The sequence below is a fragment of the Electrophorus electricus genome, chromosome 19 (genome assembly GCF_013358815.1).
Source record: "Electrophorus electricus isolate fEleEle1 chromosome 19, fEleEle1.pri, whole genome shotgun sequence".
Lineage (NCBI taxonomy): Eukaryota > Metazoa > Chordata > Actinopteri > Gymnotiformes > Gymnotidae > Electrophorus > Electrophorus electricus.
The window spans coordinates 14,787,070-14,809,377 of NC_049553.1; the positions used below are offsets into that span (position 1 = coordinate 14,787,070).

At 46.2% G+C, this 22,308-nt stretch overlaps 3 protein-coding genes across 6 annotated transcripts; 1 reads left to right on the forward strand and 2 right to left on the reverse strand.

Annotated features, from left to right (window-relative positions):
• Positions 1-6,511: 6,511 nt before the first annotated feature.
• On the reverse strand, positions 6,512-15,210 carry snap47 (synaptosome associated protein 47). Of its 3 annotated transcripts, XR_003412130.2 has the most exons (7): positions 14,196-14,405; positions 12,963-13,508; positions 12,086-12,585; positions 11,332-11,447; positions 8,522-8,696; positions 6,904-6,996; positions 6,512-6,822 (listed from the first exon to the last, which is right to left on the reverse strand). XR_003412130.2 is itself a non-coding variant. In XM_027031104.2 (6 exons), the coding sequence occupies exons 2-5, from the start codon at positions 13,454-13,456 to the stop codon at positions 8,550-8,552; spliced, it is 1,257 nt and encodes a 418-aa protein (XP_026886905.2). In that variant the 5' UTR covers positions 13,457-13,508; positions 15,126-15,210; the 3' UTR covers positions 6,512-6,996; positions 8,522-8,549. The 3 variants fall into 3 exon arrangements, 2 of the variants coding, with proteins under 2 accessions (XP_026886905.2, XP_026886904.2); XM_027031104.2 differs by lacking the exon at positions 14,196-14,405 and adding an exon at positions 15,126-15,210 and having other exon boundaries at positions 6,512-6,996; XM_027031103.2 differs by having other exon boundaries at positions 6,512-6,996.
• jmjd4 (jumonji domain containing 4) lies at positions 14,641-19,494 on the forward strand. Of its 2 annotated transcripts, none has more exons than XM_027031102.2 (6): positions 14,641-15,243; positions 15,404-15,569; positions 15,820-15,945; positions 16,216-16,483; positions 17,189-17,242; positions 18,245-19,494. In XM_027031102.2, the coding sequence occupies exons 1-6, from the start codon at positions 14,991-14,993 to the stop codon at positions 18,551-18,553; spliced, it is 1,176 nt and encodes a 391-aa protein (XP_026886903.1). In that variant the 5' UTR covers positions 14,641-14,990; the 3' UTR covers positions 18,554-19,494. The 2 variants fall into 2 exon arrangements, with proteins under 2 accessions (XP_026886903.1, XP_026886902.1); XM_027031101.2 differs by having other exon boundaries at positions 14,642-15,243; positions 17,096-17,242.
• On the reverse strand, positions 19,241-22,077 carry iba57 (iron-sulfur cluster assembly factor IBA57). The gene is made up of 3 exons (XM_035536691.1): positions 21,513-22,077; positions 20,368-20,720; positions 19,241-19,971 (listed from the first exon to the last, which is right to left on the reverse strand). The coding sequence occupies exons 1-3, from the start codon at positions 21,923-21,925 to the stop codon at positions 19,580-19,582; spliced, it is 1,158 nt and encodes a 385-aa protein (XP_035392584.1). The 5' UTR covers positions 21,926-22,077; the 3' UTR covers positions 19,241-19,579.
• Positions 22,078-22,308: the final 231 nt, after the last annotated feature.

Consider the following 22,308-nt stretch of genomic DNA (forward strand, 5'->3'; position numbering starts at 1 on the left):
AAATAGGTGTTGTCCACAAATTCCATGCAGTTAGAGAAATAAACCCACAAAGTATGTCTGTCTGCCTTACTGTCTGTGTGTCTGTCTCCCTTACTGTCTGACTATCTGTATGTGTGTGCCATGTAGTGGTACAATCGCTTCTTGGAATTTCTCAGCATGAAATGGAGCTCATTATCATAGCGTGACATGAGAATTTGCCATTACTCTTCATATTTTGCAAATGGTCTTTCTTGGCACAGTCCAGACTATATTTCAAGCAATAAAGACGCCTGGTGTTTTTTCTTTTTATTGTTTCCAAGTTCTTATTTGTTTCCTTTTGGACATTACCTTGTGTCACCTCACAATCCCAAAAGACAAAATCACACATTCTTATTGCGTACACTCCACAAATGAGATTAAACAACAACAACAACCCCGTTCCATGACAGATCCTGAAACAGCCTAGAACAAAGGTTGGAATTGTATTTGCATGGCTTTTGAGACTCTGGTGCCAGTTCCAATTCCAGGTGACCCCATAGACTATACAGTTTTCCCAGTTCAGATTCAGCCCTTGCAGGAACTGATAATGAACGGAGGAACTGAATCACATACAGAATAGTGAAGAATGGCTCCCAGACACTGAGGTCCAAAAACCCTGAATTCCATCTGCTAATATGGCCTGTGCACATATGGATACATAACCTTGCTGTCAATCAATCAATCTGAGGTCAGATGTCTGTGAGCTAGCGGAAGACTGGCTAATATTACTGATGTCAGTGAGCTAGCGGAAGACTGGCTAACATTACTGATGTCTGTGAGCTAGCGGAAGACTGGCTAATATTACTGATGTCTGTGAGCTAGCGGAAGACTGGCTAATATTACTGAGGACAGTGAGACAGCGGAAGACTGGCTAACATTACTGAGGACAGTGAGACAGCGGAAGACTGGCTAACATTACTGAGGACAGTGAGACAGCGGAAGACTGGCTAACATTACTGAGGACAGTGAGACAGCGGAAGACTGGCTAACATTACTGAGGACAGTGAGACAGCGGAAGACTGGCTAACATTACTGAGGACAGTGAGACAGCGGAAGACTGGCTAACATTACTGAGGACAGTGAGACAGCGGAAGACTGGCTAACATTACTGAGGACAGTGAGACAGCGGAAGACTGGCTAACATTACTGAGGACAGTGAGACAGCGGAAGACTGGCTAACATTACTGAGGACAGTGAGACAGCGGAAGACTGGCTAACATTACTGAGGACAGTGAGACAGCGGAAGACTGGCTAACATTACTGAGGACAGTGAGACAGCAGATGACTGTGGCTGTCACGGTTCCCTCGCCCTGATCTTGTCCAGTCTGCACATTTTTGTGTGTCCCTGACTCTGTGCTGGAGTCCCTGACTCCATAACTGCCTTGTTGGCTCAGTCATGTCTGAATGCTGGATCCCTCACTGCCTTCTATGTCACTCTCATTAACTGCTGCTCGTCACCAGCTTGGACCTCCCACCGGAACATCCAGCTTGGCTCGGACTTACATGGATTTCCGGCGCTAACTTGCTCCCTACGCTGGGCATGCGCCAGCAAGGACTCGCCTGGAATCCAGCACAGCTGCCTCGTGTGCTTCTGACCGCCTCGAAACCCAAACTCGGATCAACTGCATTTGCAAACATCGATAATGCAACAGTGCAACTGTGGTCTGGAACACTGTCTGTAAAAATGCTGAAATAACAGCTGGAATGACAATGGAGCTGTTGGAGAAATGAACCGTTTGACCTGCATGTCGGGAGTATAGCAGCGTGGAACGAAAAACACTGTCTATGAGTAAGTACTCCAGTAATTCCCTAAACAAATTTCTATTAGACCAAAAAATCTATTCTTAGATAGGTGATGTATTTATCTGAGAATTTTTTGGTATGTTTACCCCTTTACTGTCATGCCCCTTTACCCAGATTTGTTCCCTTAAATTACTGCCTATTTTAAAAAATTTTTGTAAAACTAATCTAATCTAAGACTAATCTAGTTATTGTCCTCTTAACCATCCACATCAATCATTTATGCAATAGAAATCGCATATGTTTAAAGTAGGTCATCCAGAAAGCAGCTTCCATCCAGGCTACAGAGGGTGACCTACCCAGAATGCTTACCTGAGCTTTGCTGTAGCTGATAAGCCTGCAGCTCTGTCCCTGTGTGTGCTGGACCACACTCCTACTCTCCACTGCCTCCTGAGCTCCACTCATCCGTTGTTCTATTGCCTCCCTGCCTACAGTATTTCTACCTGCTGCCTCTCTGTCGGTCTGCTGCCTGTCTGCTGCCTCCAAATCTGTCTGCTGCCTCATGTCTGCTGTGTGTTTGTCTTTTGCCTCTCTGTCTGCTGTGTCTGTTTGTTTGCTGCCTCTCTGTCTGCTGTGTCTGTCGGTCTGCTGCCTCTCTGTCTGCTGTGTCTGTTTGTCTGCTGCCTATCTGTCTGCTGTGTCTGTTTGTCTGCTGCCTATCTGCTGTGTCTGTTTGCTGCCTCTCTGCCTGCTGTGTCTGCTGCCTCTCCCTCTGCTGTGTCTGTCTGTCTGCTGCCTCTCTGTCTATGGCATTTCTGCCTGCCGCTTACCTCATTTTTAACTCTCCTTGCTGCCACATTCCTTCTTACTGCTGTGATCCCATATGAAGAATTTCCTCCTCATAGCTCTCAGTAGTTTATCGTGGGGGGTCGTTGGGGCTGGACGTGTTTCACGGTGTTGCCATTTGCGGCCTGGGACACTAAAAACGAGCGAGGCGCAAGCATTCTTAGGGGGCGGGGCTTAAGGGGACCAGGATTCTGGGAGGCTTTTGAATAAAGGCCACAATGTAGCAACCACTGGAGGCATGCCTGACGACCTGTACCAGGGACACATACACCCACCCACCCACCCCACACACACACGCACATACAAACACACACACACACGCACACACACACACACGCACACGTACACACGCACGCACACACACGCACGCACACACACACACACACACACACACACACACACACACACACACACACACACACACACACACAACAAAAACAGTCATCTGACGCTCCAGCAAAAGCAGGCAAACTGCCCGTCATGTTTTTCTGTGCTGTGAACGATGCCAGCTTTATATTTTGAATAACGAAGCACAGGCATTAGAAGGGGTGACTGACCTCATCTCTTTTAGAGTACACTCCCATATGAAACCTGTATTAAAGGTTATAGTGTCAGTGAAGATTATGAGGCAGACAAAAACACAGCAGAGGTTCAGATAAACACGAGGCTGCTGTCTGGGACTTTCCTAGACTGATCACTCCTGAAAAGGTGTTTGGTCTGCACTGCGCCTGTGTCTACGAGACAGGTCTAGTCTCAGGACCTAGAACGTCCTCGTCTCATCGGCCCTGGGATCATGTCTGAAAGGACTTTCTCTGCATTTGTGCTTTACTTTTTTATAGTGTATATATTTAAGCTACAACAGGCGCTTACAAATAAATGTGAAAAAATAAATATCACCCAGCGAATCATATTCAGACTGTGTCGTTTGCGTTTAGTGTTGTGAGCGCTGTAAGCGTGTCTCAGAACACTGCTGCCCTCTACTGTGCAGCGAGTGAACTGCTCTCTGTAGTCCTGATCCCTCTGACGGATAGAGCAGACGCAGGAGCTCATCCTGCCTTTACATGACCACTGTGTGCGCTGACTGTGCACGTAGCAGAGAAACAACGTTAAACAGACTCTGACCTTAAGGTACACGGACGTGGGCCTCCTTCGGTATATCGCGCACAAGTTTTAGGATTTGTTTGAAGGATTCAAAATGCGGTTTGGTTGTAGGGTTAGAGTTTATACTACAGCTTAAAGGTTAAAGGTCAGACATTAATACTGCAACTTAAAGGTTAAAGGTCAGAGAAAGGACGCAGCATGCCCTGTTAGACCTGTGGGGCGTGAGCACGACATTAACTCCCGAGGCCTATTAGTCTTGGCCTGTGCGCTGAGCTGTGCCTCTCTCAAGCAGAGATTAAAAGAACCTCTCCACCTCTGAATGGACTCAAACAAAACACCACAGACCCATTTAGGACCAAAAGAAAGATAATAATAATATTTGCAGGAGCCCGATCATATCATAGTCGTCCTCACTTAGAACTCTGTGCATCTGGGAAAGAAACACACACAGCTAGCTTTGCCGAACAGGTCAGGTCACGTGTGTGATTCTCCACACTCAAAAGAAATTCCCAGATGCTCAGCTAACCCCATTTATGTGAGGGCTTTCCTCCTCCAAGCTACTGCTACCCCGGAAGAAAAGAAATAACTGTCCACCTGAAGAACATTTGCAGTTTTCATGTGCAGTATAGAATCAATAAAGCCATCTTAAGTTAAACTTTTCCGTTCAGTTCAGGAAAGATAACAATAAATGCCTCAAATAAGCATAAAACGAAAAATAAATCAACTGAGTGGTGACGTGTGAGAATTGCCTGTTTCCCCAATGATGTACTAGTTTCATGGACAGCTCAGTATCGGGTACTCCGACTACACTCAAAGAACAACTCTGCAGGAGAAAGTGGGCCTGGTCAGTCGTCGTCCTGCTCACGGTGCCCTCTTCTCTTCCCTCGTGTAAATCAAAACAAAACATGAACTAGATTTGTTTGATTATACATAAAAGGGGTTTTAAACAGCAGTCAGACGTAATATTTTCCTCACCCCGTTATTTAACGTGGCGCTAAGCATACACCCCCGGGCGTTACGCAGTGAGTCTGAGTCCTGCAACCCGACGCTCCCGGAGCGACAGCACCTGCGTCCGCATGAGTCAGAGTCCACGGCTCTCCCCGCTCGAGCGGAGCGCTGCTCAGCGTCGCACCGGCTGGCGGACGTGAGAGAGCTGGCGTGAACGTGCGCTTGTCAAATAAATCCGCCGCCACCCACCGCAGGCATAAGGAACGCGCGGCGTCCCGAATGATCGCCCTGGTGAAAGACGCAGACACACCCACAAGGCCCACAGACTTTAAACAAACGAAGAACTGAATAAATAAATGGATGAATGGTGCAAGCGAAACGTCAGAGAGTCTGCAAATTAGATTCAGATCTAATGATTAACTTTCCCCGGTCTGACGCACTAAATTTGGCATCTAATTGATTTGCCCTCTTTCCTGGAGTGCGTTATGAGCGGAAAGCACGCCCGGGCTGGAGTCAGCACCATCCGCTCATGGCGATGCTGTTCGGTAACGAGACGGAACGCGCGCCATCGCCCGCGCCTTCCCACGGCAGCCACTGATCGCTTTAACGTCGGTACGGACTCCATCGCCGCCGCAGCGTCGGCCTGCAAACACGCGAGCGCATCAGAGCCAGCGCGAACCAGCGATGTCTCCGCATCATCCGCCGCGAGGCCGGGCTCCGGATCTCGCGCGGACAGAGTATGTGGTCGGAGCAGACCGCCGCCACTTCCTCGCGAGCCCGACCACGTGAATTCCTCTTCGGCTGCCCGAATCTAAGGCAGCCACGCGGCGCGAGAGTTTATGAGGAAAATCCCCAAGTCTGGCGGTTTGTAACGTGACGGAGAGAAACTCGGTGGACCGGTAAATAATCCTTATGAAAACAGAAATAAAGATGCGTGGAAAGGGGTCGGAACGGTGCAAACATTCCGCAGAGTGGGTAGAACACGCCCTCGCGGGGGCGCGAGAGGACGGGGGAGTTTTCTCCTGAGGATGCGCGCCAGACCGACTAGCACATGCCCGTGGCCGACTGTAACAAACATAACGTCTAATCTAGGTGACGTTATTGCAGACGTGATGAGCATGTGCTTTGAGGTAACAGGCAGGGCTGAGATGTTTAATTCTCGGCTCAGACTAACGCGGGAAAGCCTCCGTCTTCATCACTTCGCAATGGCAGTGACCCCATGCGCCTGAAGACACCTCGGGCATATCCAGCAGCTCACTGAAAGCTGTTCATGTTCGCTGTGTCCTTGTGTAGTCAGTGAATATGTCGTAGACCGTTTACACTGTTGTTTATAATTTGATGTCTATATTTAAACATCATGTGTAGCCATATGCTCTGATAGCAGTGTAGGGTGATATAAGTTATATCCAAGAACTGGGTTGAAAACTGAACAGAGACCCTGCCCTGAGGTCCGGTAGAGACGCCTTGCAGAGACCCTGCCCTGAGGTCCGGTAGAGACACCCTGCACAGAGACCCTGCCCTGAGGTCCAGTAGAGACGCCCTGCACAGAGACCCTGCCCTGAGGAACCAACCCCTTTGGCATGTGGCGGTCTCTTACTCTCTTTAGAGGACTCTGACAGCAGGATGTTGAGCAGGTGCTGACCCCTCACTGGCAACAGCTTGTTTGCTAGCCTGTTTACGAAGACTTCAGCCCCCTCCAAGACGCTGCTTCCTCCTGCAGCACGGGGGGCTCTGCCCAGCATCCCACCGAACCCCACCAAAGCCCACCATAGCCCACCAAAGCCCACCAATACCCACCAATGCCCACCATAGCCCACCAAAGCCCACCAAGCCCCGTTCAGGAGAGGCCACAGAAACATACGTGAAGTTAAGTTTATTTTAGTTTATTTTACAGTCAGACACAAGATTACAACATTTGGCAACATCGTTGATGTATAGCATACACAAGTAACCCTAGAAATAAACCATGATCAGACTTGAAGGATACAGTCATGATGTGGGACAGTATTCAATCTCCCTTAGTGTTGTAGCTCTAATACTTAATCCTTGAAGCCAAACCCAGCCGAGGTTTTTTTTTTTTTTTTACTTACTCAACAGTCAGTTTACCTGACTGACCACCTGACATCACACCTGACTCCTCTGTAAAAGTAGGAACCAGCCCTCGAGGATCTAGGGTTGAACATCAGGGTGACAGATTATATACAATGCCCAGTAGGTGGCGATGCAGAGTATGCATGCCTCATGCAGTACCTCTAAGATGGGGGGAACACGGAGGCATGACATTGGTTGAGCAGGAAGGTTTGGACCAGCGAGACAGAGATGGCAGCAGGTCTTGGTGTAGAACTGGGGACAAACACAAACACTCGTGGGTATTTTTAAATGCCATTTTAAAATCACACTCCATTCAGTTCAAAGCATTTTAGTTAATGATATCAAGCGCTGACTCGTAAGGACAAACCTGGACATGAGATTCATCGTTTCTCAGACTTCTCAATGGGTGCTGATCTGATATTTTGCAATAAACCTAATTCTGACTACAGTTAGATAAAAAAAAGCCCGTTATCAGATCAGCTTTCCTGCTCAAACATTAAAGATGGAGCAAGATTTAAGCTTCTCTGAAAATATTTCTTTGAAATATGCTTGTGTACATTAACCATCATTGGAGAAAAACAGAAAGAGAGAGCCATCGAGAGCCATGATCGATCTGAATATGATGTATGAATGTACAACGGAAAGATGCCGTTTACTGGAGACTCTTAAACTTTTTACGGCTCCTCTCTCAGACACTTAAAGGACAGAAGAAGAGGTAGCAGACTGACAGCAAGGTCTTGTGCTTCCCAGCGACACAAACCGCCCATCTGTCAATTCTAAAAACGCAGGACCTGTGCAGTCCTCTCGCGCTCCATCAAGAAACACCAAACACTTCCCACATGTTCACCCGTATCCTCTCTGAAGCTGCTATACGAGGGCTTTCACTTATGTAGCTTTGATGACTTCCAGATGTTCGGCTTGGGTTCCAAAAGCGCCACCGTTGGCAGCCGGACGGAACGCCTGGGAGACGGCCAGGAGGATGGCCTCGGTGGAGCGCTTTCTTGGCCTGGTCATTACGTCGCTTTCGTCAAGCCTGACTGAAGATACGCGACTGCGTCACAGACACCGTACTCCGGGGACAGGAACTCCACTTCCACGGAATCCCCCACACGTCTGAGCCATCCTCACCTTAGTGTCCTTCACTACTGACGTTAAAGTGCTTCACGGCAGGAAGTTCATTATAGTTATGTTTATTCGTCTTAGAAACACATATATAGATTTTGTCTTTAAATTCTTGCTTAAGCTTAAAATTGACCAATGGTGTAATGATTTCAGTTTTGTGTTGGTAAAAGTTTATTCTACGCATTAGTATCATTATTATTATTATTATTATTATATATTTCTACATACATTATTACACATTTATTCCACGTATTATTACATAAATCAAATTAAATTAAATGTATTCATTATAAAAAAATGTTCATGCATCTTGAGAACCTGGTGAATGTGTCCGTTAAATCTGATCTGTTTTGTCCAGCAGGTGCCAACAGTGAGCAACAGTCCCTCAGAATGCTGGAGTCCTGAAAGTGCTGTTATCAGGTGCAAGGCTATGATTTCAGGGATTCACCCCCACCCTCACCCTGTCCTGCATTCTCTCCTCTGACCAGAACTTAATCCCTTTCAAGACTATAACGCAATATCTACAGTCAACACCAGCATTAACATGGAACCACTTGGCTATGCACTCCATTTTCAATGCATCACCACACTATAGCCGCCTCCACACGCGCCCCCTACGTGCGCAGCTCCTGCTGTCAGGACAAGTGTGGCTTACCGCCATGGCGACAGAGGGGCGGCAGCCGCTACAGTAGTTTCCTCATTCTGCGGGTGTGTTTGTCGATGGTCATGGTAGCGCGGTCGCTGGAGGACGCCAGCGCGTCCAGGGTCTCATCCTGCCTTTCCAGCTCTGTCTCTGCCTCAAGGGCCAGACTCTTCAGCTGGGTCAGCATCTGAAAACACACACACACACATCACATAAAAATACAGTCTTTTCTCAACCAAGTCCACTTTTCGTTCCAACCCAGCTGCTGGTACACGTCCAGCGCATGTTCAGTGTTCTTTATGGCCCCGTTCAGGTGTGTTGGAAGGTGTCACAGAGCAGAAATGTGGCCCTCTGGTGGTACTAGAAAACTACCTTAATATAAACGTATAGTCAGCATTACAGACTACTAGAAAAGTACATTAATATAAACGTATAGTCAGCATTATAGACTACTAGAAAACTGCCTTAATATAAACAGATAGTCAGCATTACAGACTACTAGAAAAGTACATTAATATAAACGTATAGTCAGCATTATAGACTACTAGAAAACTGCCTTAATATAAACATAGTCACCATTAGAGACTCCTAGAAAACTGCCTTAATATAAACGTATAGTCAGCATTATAGACTACTAGAAAACTGCCTTAATATAAACATAGTCACCATTAGAGACTACCAGAATAGCAACAGGTCTGTAGTGAGTTTCACGCCTGTCCGTCACCACTGCTTGTCTGCTCAGCCCATGGAGCACACGCACCGCACTCTGGTGTCAGACGGAATGTGTAAGATTTTCACAAGCATATGAGGTCATCCTCACTGAGTGGGTCGAGTCTGTCTGCGGCTCTCTAAATGGATTAGTGCATAACGGTCAGTGGCACATCCTAAATGGGCCCCATCATGCCAAAACACACACACACACACACACACACACACAACACACAAACCAAATGTCATTACATCTACTACAAGAATTCAGCAGAAGGGCATGTGTGCAAGTGGAACACATGCCTGGGATGCTCAAAACTCTTCAGGCCACAGCATAAATGGGAAATATTAGGAAGAGAGCACCAGGGAAATGAATGCCAGTATATCCATATAGTCAATGCCAACGTATCCACATCAGTGTATCTATATCAAACACACTCCAGGAAATCCAAATATTAAAGTCCTCACTCTTCATTCAGACGCATAAAGTAAATGTCATCCGATGCTAATATCTAAGCACCAGAATAGCCTTCAGAGCTAAAGCTCGCTCCCCGATGGAAGGCGTCAGGGGACGTTCTGCTTCCAGGTCATGTGTACTATACAGAGATCAGGACATCCTGCCCACAGTGGGCAGGCAGGGGGCATGGGCCCAGGTCTACAAACCCTTCCACATCAGTCCTCCATGACTCCCCATGGCACTTTCAAACCTTTTGGGCTGTAGCACTGATCTGCTGAACAGAAGAAAACAGGTATTGTTTGAGGTCTGGAGCAGTGTTTGTGTAGAGCTGCTGTACGACGTCATGCTTGTGTAGTGAACAGGACAGAGTTCTTCAGTCGTATTCCGCAAGATGCACCCACCAGGGTGACGTCACGCACACCCCTCTGCTGTGTCACCCTGGTGCAACTGCGGGAGCTTTCAGTGGAGGGTGGGTTTCTCACCCTCCTCCTCACTGCCAGGTGAAATGCATAGTTAAAGCAAGAAGCAGCAAAATGAGAGAAAATGAACCAAAACACTGCCTTTCCAGCTTAAACACGAACAATACCAGAATTTACCTGAGCTAATCAGTCAAAGGAAACTTAATCAAACTATCCATAGAATCCACTGGGAAACTGGCAATTGCTAACATATTTAAGAGGCTTCAGAAGACAGAGCAGCGGCCTTCGTGGGATGGTGGCGTGACTGGTGCTTTAGGAGCAGTTAAGGGTTGAAGGAACAGATGTAGGTGTGAGTGCACAGACTGACATCTGCAGAGCCCACAAGACCTCTGGATTCTGCAGCATACTAAATTCTTCTGTGTAACAGTTTATGTAGTAAAGGTTAGAGCTCATCCTCCTTCTTTTATTCACTTCCTCTGACTTCCTCAGCGTACGTGTAAATGCAGTTCCTTTAGGGAAAAAAAGTAATAAATATGGAATACTGATTACTGGGACCTTCCAGAATGTTCCCAGCAGGCATTTCTGTTAGTTCCTCAACGGTATATGGACCATATGCTGTCAGTTCTTCTCCATGACTTCATTCTTCCTCCATTAGTCTCCTACGAGATTTTCCTTCTGAGCTTTCTGTCAGAAAACACTGACACCCAACACAGTGAAGCAAGTACTAAAAGCAGTACTAATTACGTTACTGATATGGAATAATGTAGAGTTTAGCTCCATTTCAGCTCCTGGAGTTATACTATCCTGTAGAGTTTATCTCCATTTCAGCTCCTGGAGTTATACTGTCCTGTAGAGTTTATCTCCATTTCAGCTCCTGGAGTTATACTGTCCTGTAGAGTTTATCTCCATTTCAGCTCCTGGAGTTATACTGTCCTGTAGAGTTCAGACTCAACTCTGCTCCTGAAGATGTACCATTTGACAAAGTTTAGTTCCAACCCCAACTGGTTGCATGGTTCAGCTATTCAGAAGTGCTCAGTAGCCTTCAGTAGCAGTGTGAGATGAGCAGTGTGAGATGAGCAGTGTGAGATGAGCAGTGTGAGATCAGCAGTGTGAGATCAGCAGTGTGAGATCAGCAGTGTGAGATTAGGGATGGACCTAATCTCTGCACGGTTGTAGATCTCCAGGATCTGAAGCTCTTCCCCTAAGTGTATGAGGTTACGTGAGGACAGCAGACGGACCTGTTTGAGCTCCTGCGCTTCTGCCTCGGTCACCGTGGGACGTAAGACGTGCAGCTGCACCTGAGTCAGCATCCCAGCAGGCATCTCTGTGTCCAGGCCCTGTACCGGGGCCACACCTGCAGGGGGCAACAAACACACCCGCACAGGAAGGCCCAGGACTCAATGCACAGATAAAAGAGAGCACAGAAAACAGATTAGACTACAGGCCTAAACCCTTCCAGGAAATGTGATGAGTTGCTTTATGACAGCCAGACCTTGATTTAACAGAGCTGGAAGTGTGTTTCTACTGAAGCAAACAACTATGGGGTAAAAACAGCTGGCAGAGCTCAAATGGTAAAGAAGAGGAAGTGCAGTGCATTGTGTGTGTAATGATCTGTTAAAAGTATTCTGTAAAAGTAAACACGTGAAGGTGGACGCAGAGATGATCGGGTTTTCCAGGGGCCTTAGGAGTTTATTTGCTCCACGTGATGGGCAGTTGTAACACTGCTGCCATCGTGTGATGGAAAAAAGAATTTCAAGTTCACTGCAAAATGTAAAACTGATAATTAAGAAATGAATTAGCTGAAATAAGTTTTGACAATAAAACATTTTGATAATCAGACTTTAAATAAAGGTATTTAAGATCAAATAACAGTAAAGCACATAGATGCCAGAAACGCGAACACATAATTTTCCTAAAATAACCCTGAACAGAACCAAAGAATCAGTAACCCCAGTGGCATTAGCAGGCAGACCAAGGCCCCACCCATCACACCTGCAGCCCAGAAGGCGGCGGCGCTGTCCGCGCTCCCTGGTGTGTTAGTGGGCGTGGCCTGGAAGGCAGCGTAATCGCTCATGAACTCCACCTTCTTCTTGTACTGCACCTCCAGCACGGCCAGGGCCTCGCCCATCTTGGCGGACAGCAGCCTGTAGCACACGTCCGGCTTGCCAATGAAGCGCTGGCGGACACTGAGCTCGTAGGGGCTGTGCACGCGGATGTCGTCCACCTCATCCCGCTCGAAGCGGTGGACCAGCTGCCCGCCAGCGCCGCGCACCTCCAGGCCAGACACCAGCACAGTTAGGGAGCCAGGTTTCACCTCGCCTGGATTTCCGCCGCGGGACACCACAACCGGGATGCTGCTGATCACCTTGTGGGCTTTGCCGGAGCCTTTGGGGCAGGGAGCCTTGGCAGCTGCCTCTGCCTTCTCCGGCTGACTTCTCCAGGGCAGCTTGCCAAACGGCCACCAGGGTGGAGACTCGAGCTCAGACAACAGCCTGCACACGACACCAACACAGGCCAAACTTATCAGGCCTCCCACAAGACTGACTCAGAATCAGTTCTTTCCCTTTATGTCATTGTGAACACAGTTATACTGTCAAAGTTGACCTGATGCTAGCTCGGTAGATACACAATCATCAGTGAACACGTTAGAAGATAGTAACGAAATTCTGCACTTATTGTACAGTAATCCTGAGTTTTGACACTGTGGAACGTAAACACTGAACACACATGCTCTTATGATGGTCTGGCCTTTCTTCCATTAAAGTGGCCTGAAACATAGTTAATGCCACACTAAAGCTGACTTTCCTCAACCTTTTCTACAAATGCAACACGTGTAACTAGAAGCCAAGCCAACACAAAGGTTGCTTACTTATCAGCCACGCCCAGGTCAGACTCAATCTTGTCCAGCCCCTGCATCACGTTGTCGAACTGCTCCCCCTGGTGGTTGATCACCTTGCCTGTGTCGGCCAGCCTGCGCTGGGCCCCGGACACCAGACTGATGAGCTCCTGGCCCTTGCTGAGCGGAGCAGGAGGCACCTGGGCTTCGCCGGGACCCAGGAGTCTCTCCCTCCAGAAGTGCTCCACCACATGGTAGACGGCGGCACGGCACGGGCGGAGCGAGCCAAACCAGTGCTTGACTCCACCCTGCTCGAGCACTGTCAGGGCCCCGAAGATGAAGCTGGACGATTCCATCTTGACCTCCACAACGTGGGACAGCGGGACAGTGGCCGCCACTCCGCGGCTTGGTTCCGACGCGAAGCTGACGGAGGTGCGGCTCAGGGACAGTGTGCCACTCACCCAGCGCTTCTCCCTGCTTACATAGTAGGAGGCGGGCCAGCTGCGGACAGGCGTGTCCCGACTCATCCTGCTGCGATGGGTGGAGCTCGGCTCCCCCGGGAACTGGCTAGGAGCTCACCTGATAGGCCGAGGACAGTAACAGCCAAGCTCACAGTCAGGATTGTTTACATTTGTTCATGTATGTAATACCTACTTCTATTATAGGATCTAAATATCTACATGAGCCTCATTACATGCTCTTACCAGGTTTCCTAGACCATACTGAGGCCATTGACAGCCCCTGAGTGCATTTACAGGCAATAGCAGTAGGTTCAGCAAATTTACACCGAGTGATCAAGTATAATCCGTTCTGCTTGGAACTCAGACACCAGAACAGGCAACATGTCTACCCATACCGTTCAGCATCACAGAATATGAAGCAAAAAATCACAGGCTGTACAGTTACAGTTCAATCTAATCGTTAGCATCAGTTTCTTTACGACACCCAAGTCTAATTCAAAGCAAGACAAAAGAGTATTATGCTTGATCTGAGGTTCCCCTGGTAGAGCAGGTAGGACAATATGCTAGCAACACTGGTCATGGGTTCGAGTCCCAAGACTCACATACGGTTATACAATCAAACCATTAGCTGCATGGCTGGCTCAATCGACCAACATAAGGGCCTTTGTTAAATAGTTAAATTATAAATGCACCACAACATGGTGGTCTGAATACATGAACAGCCCGAAATAAGCTCCACGTAGCAAAACATTAAGCAGGTTACATCATTCGTAGATGACGGCAGTAACCGTCCGGAGTAAAGTACCTTTCAAACAGCAGGTGTAACGCAGGTTGACATTTGGCGATGGATTATTTTCTACACGTGTCCTAAAAAAACCCTTAATACCAGTTGGTTACGTATGCATCGCTACATCCTGCAATCTAGCTCTATAAAAGAGCAAATGCAGCACGTCTAGGTTAGCTGTTCCGACGAGCCTTTAACTGAAGCAGCTCGGATTGCTAAACTAGACTGTAAATAATGCAGCTAGGAAACCGGAAGTTGCTTGGTGCCACTCATATTTATATTTCGACCTGGAAAATTTGTTGACAGAAAGCGTTCCGCTTAAATGGTAAACATAATGACAATTGCAGATAGAGGTTTCTGTTTTCTCCCAAAGCTTGGCTACAGATGCTCTTTGCGACATGATTAAAATGACTAAACTCGAGTTTGCGAACAGCCCCTGTGATTAATCCGTATGTGGGCGCTGTGCGTGGCTCACTTTCTTCCCCTGGACTCCTCGGTTGCCGTGCTCTTAAACCCCGAACTGTGGCGCAGATAAATCACGTTATTTTCGCTAGATCTGCAGAGATCACAACATTTGTAAAAACACTGTTATTACACATCGTGGTATGGTAATACCAGTGTAATTCTACCAGATAGTCGGAACAAAATCGTGTAATCCTGGCCAAAAGCAGCTCTAGCTAGTTGGCGTTGGCGTCAGTCGTTGACCAGGGTTGGGATTAGACACGACATCAGTCGTTAAAATACAAGTGTTTGCGTCCTGAAACCGCAAGATAAATAAACCTGACTAGGTTAAACACCGCGCTGAAATGCCGTGACATGGATAGAGAGACTTTTCATAACTGCTACAGCCTCATTAAGATCCCGAGGCAGTCGTGCCAGCAGTATCGGTCCTCTCACTTCGTGGACTACATAGAGAGAGGAATAACCTACACCAAGTTCTTTAAGAACTACCTGCTCCCAAATCAGCCGTGCATGTTCTCCAAAAAGTTCACAGAAGACTGGAACTGCAGGAAGCACTGGGTTACAGATGACGGCAAACCAAATTTCCAGAAGCTGTTGCAGGAATTTGGTGAGTAAACAATATCATTATTTTAAAAAACAAAACAAAGACATGAATGTTGCCGCTCTATATATTCCGAGTCCGAAAATGAATCGAACAGCCTATGCTATGAACCGAACAGCCGAAATAACCTTTCCGGTGATGAGTCAGTATGTCTTCGTCTTTACAGACGAGACTCCAGTGCCTGTGGCCAACTGCAGTGCAAAGGAGTACAATGCCAACCCCAAGCAAATAATGGCCTTCAAAGAATTCATTCAGTACTGGAGAGAATACATTCAGAATGGTCATTCTTCACCCAGAGGATGCCTGTACCTCAAAGACTGGCATATGCAGAGGTAGGAATCCCGACACAGATCCAGCAGTGGAGATGAGGGCAATTTTCTTGATTATTTATTTTTTTGCTTTCCCTTTTCTGTAATCAAGAGATCTATTATTTATTTCTAAATTGACCCTATTCGTTTAAACACCTTATTTTAGGGGGATTCAACATTTTAAGATTAAATAACTATGACTTTATTACAATTGAGCAAATTAAGTTTTAATTTCAAGTTCTAAAATAGCATGATAATGTGTCTGCTGTTTCAGGATATTTCCAGAGCATGACACTTACAAGACCCCCATATACTTCTCCTCTGATTGGCTGAATGAGTACTGGGACACTATTGAAATGGACGACTATCGCTTTGTCTACATGGGGCCAAAAGGATCCTGGTATGAATAAAGCATATTGCTTCACTTTTTACAAATCCTAGGCCCGGTGTCCTTCAAACAGTACAGCTCGGTGTCTCCCTCCTCCAGCACACATGATATAACTCACAACTAATATACACACCCTTTATGAGATGTGCTGTGGCAGGAAAAACACCAACCTGTGCTGTCCGTGGGAACCCCAGGGGGTAGATCTGAAAAGCACACTCTTTAACGTGAACTAACATAACCTACAACAGGACAGCATACAGCAACTCCCTCTCTGCCCACCAGGACTCCTTTCCACGCAGACGTTTTCCGTTCCTACAGCTGGTCTGCCAACATCTGCGGACGGAAAAAATGGCTCCTGTACCCTCCGGGCCAGGAGGAGTTCCTGAAGGACTCCCATGGCAACCTGGCATATGATGTCACGGCGACCATACTTCAGGACAAGGGGCTGTTCCCGCACTCGGACAAGGCGTGCCCACCTCTGGAGATCATTCAGGAGGCTGGCGAGGTCATTTTTGTGCCGAGCGGTTGGCATCACCAAGTTTACAATTTGGTGAGAATCCATATCAGTTAGGATTAGATAACTGGTGTACAAGACGATGAAAAACTGAATGAAATTTTAAGTGAACAGTCACATGATATACAGTTTACAGTCTGGTGAGAAACTGACTTCAAGTGAAAAAGTCATTGCTGAAATGCTGCATCTCAACTCATGAATCACCAGATTAGGGAAAACCTGGTCATAATGAGTTTGTGGATTTGGTGTGTTCACTGCTGTCAGGTTGATTTACGCTAAATCTACGCTAGATTTACACTAGAGAATGCAGGCTAAAACGTAGGTGAGGTCATTACTCCTTGTCTCACCAAAGATGTGGAATGATCTTGTTTAAAAAGAGACGGGTAAAAACTTGCTGCAGATGCAATGCAAGTGAGAAGCAGAAATTGAGAGTACATTTTAACAAGGCCAGACAGCAGCACCTACTAAAAACAGCTTCCTTACCAAAGTACCAGGGCCTCTCTGTGTGCTAGGAAGACACTGTCTTCGTCAATCATAACTGATCTCTCTGCGTGTTAGGAGGACACTGTCTCTGTCAATCATAACTGGTCACTCTGTGTGTTAGGAGGACACTGTCTCTGTCAATCATAACTGGTCTCTGTGTGTTAGGAGGACACTGTCTCTGTCAATCATAACTGGCTGAATGGCTGCAACTTGGACATCATGTGGCAGTTCCTACAAGATGAACTCTTGTCTGTGCAGAAAGAGATTGAGGAATGGAGGGACACTATGGACACATGGCACCAACATTGTCAGGTACCACATGATGTTAGCACCTAACACCTAGCACTAACACATGATGTTAGCACCCAACACCTAGCACTAACACATGATGTTAGCACCTAACACCTAGCACTAACACATGATGTTAGCACCCAACACCTAGCACTAACACATGATGTTAGCACCTAACACCTAGCACTAACACATGATGTTAGCACCCAACACCTAGCACTAACACATGATGTTAGCACCTAACACCTAGCACTAACACATGATGTTAGCACCTAACACCTAGCACTAACACATGATGTTAGCACCTAACACTAACACATGATGTTAGCACCCAACACCTAGCACCTAACACCTAGCACTAACACATGATGTTAGCACCTAACATTTAGCACTAACACATGATGTTAGCACCCAACACCTAGCACTAACACATGATGTTAGCACCTAACACCTAGCACTAACACATGATGTTAGCACCCAACACCTAGCACCTAACACTAACACATGATGTTAGCACCTAACACCTAGCACTAACACACGATGTTAGCACCCAACACCTAGCACTAACACATGATGTTAGCACCTAACACCTAGCACTAACACATGATGTTAGCACCTAACACCTAGCATTAAACCCAACCCCTGACATTAGCACATGATGTTAGCACCTAACCCCTGACATTAACACACAATGTTAGCCCATAACACCTAGAATTAACACCCAACTCCTGACATTAACATCATATTGCATAGCATAACGTGCCATCCAAGATATCGCATTAGCAAGAAATTCCTGGCATAATATGTAGAATTAATACTGAACACCTGACATTAGCACTCAACACCAGGGTTTAGAAATTAATACATGGCATTAATTTGTACTGCTAATTACCACTGCCTCCATTGTTTGTACACAGAATGGAAAAGAATATTTCTACATATTTGCTATTTTTGACTCCATAATGATTAGGTGTATGAGCAGACCACTCTGTGATAAAAATCTTGATTCTTATTCCTTCACAGGTGATTATGAAGTCCTGCACAGGAATAGACTACATGGAATTTGCTTTGTTTCTTAAGACCATCGTAAACAACCGAATATCCTTCTTGAACTCTTGCCCTGGCAATGCAGTCAGTTGCCAGGGTAACCCCTCTGAAGCCCTGTGTGCTCTAGGTCCTCACCATGCAGCCTTTGACCTTCAAAGAGTGATCCATGTCTTGGAAAGCATGCTTAGCAATGAAGACTTTAAGAGACTTGAGCCGTCAGCACTGGGCTTTAGCCCAGATGAACTGTTGCAGGAGATCAGAGAGGCCGTCCACACCATCGTCTGAGAACGTCTGTGCAATTGGAACATGGAGACCACTACAGACCTGATGGGATACATGCTATGCTTGAAGTGTTTTTGCCACTGCCATATTAAATGCATTTCACTGCAAATAAATATCCTCAGAAAAAATTTGTTTATTTAGTCGTGAAACTAATATGCAAATGAGCTATGTCGGTGATCAGAATAATTTGGGCATCATCATTTAGGCAGCTACTCTACTCTGAGGAACAGATGGTGGGGGTTTGGTGTTTGCTTAGGTTTTTCTTGCTTTTAAAATGTCCTTACTGTCACATCTTCTGGTTATTTATTGTCTTCTAGTGTTACACTAGACGTGTTGTATCTTCTAGTGAGATACAGTAGACGTGCTGTCTTATAGTGAGATAGTAAACATGCTGCGTATTGCAGTTGCTGTCTTATAGCATGCGATTTCTAGCAGAGGCTGATGTTCGGATCCACTCCCATTCAGATGTTTCCTGGCTGATGAGGGCTGAGAGATGGTGCTGTGTTTCTGGATATAGATCAAGTTAATTACCATGAGTTCCAGACCACTTAATGAGTGACGAAGCCCCGTGAAACACAGACCAGTGGTCGTCTTACTGGGGATGGAGGAGCTGGACTTTTTCATAATGTCTTTACAGCTCAGAGACATGAACCAGAGCTATAAATATGAACCAGACATGAACCAGAGCTATAAAATCCCATGAATCAGTTTAATTTGAAAGAATATAAATCAAGATTTATGGCATGTTTGAGATGTACGTCACATACATAAATAAGTTACGGCAAATTCAACATCCAAACTATTGCATTTAAATAAATAAATATTACCAGCACACAGCTCGATCTTTGAGTCGACTATCTAGTTAACTTCTTAAATGTCTTATTTATTTAGTTATATGTGACTGAAGGAACATTACATAAAACTTTTCACAGAATTGTTTTTATGTTTTTAACAGTGAAATGTTCAATACATATAAACTACCGCTGGACAGCTACTGTGAGCGGTGACCCCTTCTCATCTTTTGCAGTACTATTCACTCTTAGTGTCTTCTGGCCACCAGTCCGGCACTGAAACCTCAAGAGTCACTGTCCTGTCCTGAGAGGATGCGAGTCTGAGCGTTTCGTCGGTATGAGCTGTTCGCACCAGGCCGAGGCCCACTCGTCCTAGCCCTGCCCTGTATTTCCCCACGGGCTTGTCCCCAGGGGACCGCAGTTCAGCTCCTGCCTGCAGACTCTCCACCGGGGACGAGAGCCTGACTGGCACCAGGCGCTTGCGTACCACACCCGTGTGGTGGGTGCGGGCGGTCAGCTCCTGGCCCAGGTAGCAGCCCTTGCTGAAGCTGATGCCATTCATGAACACCAAGTTGGACTCCAGTGGCAACGCCTCCCCGGGAGGAAGATCCCTCGCGCCCTCCGGCAGACCTGTGCAAGGGGTGCACAAGAGAAAACCAGTACTTACAGAACACCTCTATGTTCTGATTTAATTAGCTACTGCTGATAAGTCATGCAGTCATGCTGAGGACTCCCTCCCTTCTCTGTGACTGTCTTTTACTTTTGCGGAGGATAATTAAATGAACATAATTCTGTGTAATTCAAACAGTTTACAATCTGATAAGAAACTGATTTTAATTGAAAAAGTTGCTACATACTGTATCTTACCTCATGGGGTCAGTGGATATAGAAAATGTTGGTCGTATTGTAACACAATCAAAATTGAGATATTAAAATAAATTCAACAATAAGAGGCAGACCATAGCTTGGTGCCTCTTTACACTTTGTGTTGAAGATAAAAGACAAATTATAATGTTAAATCCATACCAATTTTGTAGCGATGGCTGTGGTACTCATCAGGGTCACCCTGTTGACACGCAGCGATGAAGTCTGGAGGATTCTCACTGTTTCTGGCTACGAGTCTCCAGCCCATCAGGTCTGTTCTGGGGTCCTCAACCAGCACCAGCGCTTTCTCTGCGGACGTGGGCTCTGGTTTCAGCTGCTGCGGCGCAGACCGTGTTTCCTGGGGCAGCAGAGCCCACAGCGAAAGATCGGCACATGTGTTCACAGTTACTCTGCGCCTGATCTTGTACATCGTTAGGTGCTGCACGACAGCGCCCAGCAACGAGCTGTCACACTCCAAGACAACACTGTTCAGGTCCGCCGAGGATTCGTTCAGACTACCATAAACAAACAAACAAACAAGAAATATACAAATAGATAAAAACAGTGGGTGCAGTTTGCGAGTTCTTCTTTAATCTTGAAGTCATTTAGACCAATAAAGAATGACAAAGGCAACATCCACCAACACGTGTATACAGGCTCAGTGCTCTAATTCTCCTTTACATCTCACCATTTGTTTACATAACACTGCTGTTCATATAACACAACCACACACATGCATATTCATCAGCTATTTGTGCTCTAGTATAGCATAGTACTAGTGTAACTGGTGTCAGAGCAAAGCTTTTAAGAAAACTTCTGTGATATTCTGCATATACAGTATTCTGCACAGCACCCTTCTTTCTTGTATACGTTGTCTTGTACAGCAGAGAGTCTACATTTTTATAATTATTAGTTATTATCTGATTTGTTGAGTAGTACTGTACGAATATTCTGGATATTTGTGACAAACGTTACTATATGTTTGTATTGATAGAGTTTCACATTATTCGTCTATACTTCTATAACTTAAAATCAACTTATGTCAAAACATATAGCTAGGTAGCCTGACAACTTCAAGTCCTGTTGTACAACAACCATAAATAAACCTGTTTTGATCTTTAGCTAGTTTATCTACAGTCAGAAATGTCAGGCGAGGTTTACGACGCCGAAGAAGACAGATAACGATGGTTATGGCTCCTGCCTCGTTTCAGCCAGCTCTGAAGCTACCACAGACCTTTCTGTTCGCTTCCTGGCTCCTTAAAGCCAGATGTAATGACACACCAAACTCAAATCCAATGAACCATTACCTGTAGATGATTACATCGTACAAGGTCCTGCCTTTAACGTTCAGCATGTGAGCGTACAAAGATCTCTGCCTTCCTTCTCCGAGAAGGTTCATGTCATTCGTGATAATTCCTTGAAGAAATGCGCTTGTGTCTTGTCCATGAATCTGGACAAGGTTTCTGCTCGGGAGACTGTAACAGATGAAGTGTCCTGGTCTGGGTAGACTGGAAGAGGTGAGGCGTCCCGGTCTGGGTAGACTGGAACAGCTGAAGTGTCCTGGTCTGGGTAGACTGGAAGAAGTGAGGCGTCCCGGTCTGTCCCAGCTGGACGTTGCTTTAAACACACGGTTAGAAAAACACACCCTGGGTATGAACGTTGTGTTCCTGCCGCCCGCCACAGCTCGGACTGCACCGCTGAATAAGCCCTTCATACTCATTGCGTCGACTACAGCAGAGCTTTCTTGTCGTGCGTACAATAACTAGGAGTACCGCATTTAAAACACCTCGCAGAGCGACATCTCGCTACTCTGTTGCCCAAGTCGACTTCCTTCCATTTTGTTTCCCATGCTGCCTCGCGAGCACGTCGTTTTGCCGCGCGGGCACGGAGGAGTCCATTAATTAATTCATTCGTTTTTATTTTCCTTTCCTTTAAACTCAGTAAACTGACCATCGTTACTTTCTTACCATAAACATTTTCAGTTTAGAGCTATTAACCCACAATGCATGTCATGTAGTTAGCGTGAGGGAATAGATTAGCCTATCAAAAATGTTCGATGTGTAAGTTGTTACTGACGTAATTACAAGATTTCTCTCTAATTTT

What these genes read in the sequence shown, in the direction of transcription:
- jmjd4 (XM_027031101.2), top strand. Translation starts at nt 14,991, where the DNA reads ATGGATAGAGAGACTTTTCATAACTGCTACAGCCTCATTAAGATCCCG. An exon ending in AAAGACTGGCATATGCAGAG is followed by an intron (nt 15,570 to 15,819) that starts GTAGGAATCCCG and finishes CTGCTGTTTCAG; the next exon opens with GATATTTCCAGAGCATGACA. An exon ending in ATGGGGCCAAAAGGATCCTG is followed by an intron (nt 15,946 to 16,215) that starts GTATGAATAAAG and finishes TCTGCCCACCAG; the next exon opens with GACTCCTTTCCACGCAGACG.
- iba57 (XM_035536691.1), bottom strand. Translation starts at nt 21,925, where the DNA reads ATGAGTATGAAGGGCTTATTCAGCGGTGCAGTCCGAGCTGTGGCGGGC. An exon ending in TACGATGTAATCATCTACAG is followed by an intron (nt 20,721 to 21,512) that starts GTAATGGTTCAT and finishes TGTTTATGGTAG; the next exon opens with TCTGAACGAATCCTCGGCGG. An exon ending in CAGCCATCGCTACAAAATTG is followed by an intron (nt 19,972 to 20,367) that starts GTATGGATTTAA and finishes CCCCTTGCACAG; the next exon opens with GTCTGCCGGAGGGCGCGAGG.
- snap47 (XM_027031104.2), bottom strand. Translation starts at nt 13,456, where the DNA reads ATGAGTCGGGACACGCCTGTCCGCAGCTGGCCCGCCTCCTACTATGTA. An exon ending in GACCTGGGCGTGGCTGATAA is followed by an intron (nt 12,586 to 12,962) that starts GTAAGCAACCTT and finishes TGTCGTGTGCAG; the next exon opens with GCTGTTGTCTGAGCTCGAGT. An exon ending in CGCCGCCTTCTGGGCTGCAG is followed by an intron (nt 11,448 to 12,085) that starts GTGTGATGGGTG and finishes TGCCCCCTGCAG; the next exon opens with GTGTGGCCCCGGTACAGGGC.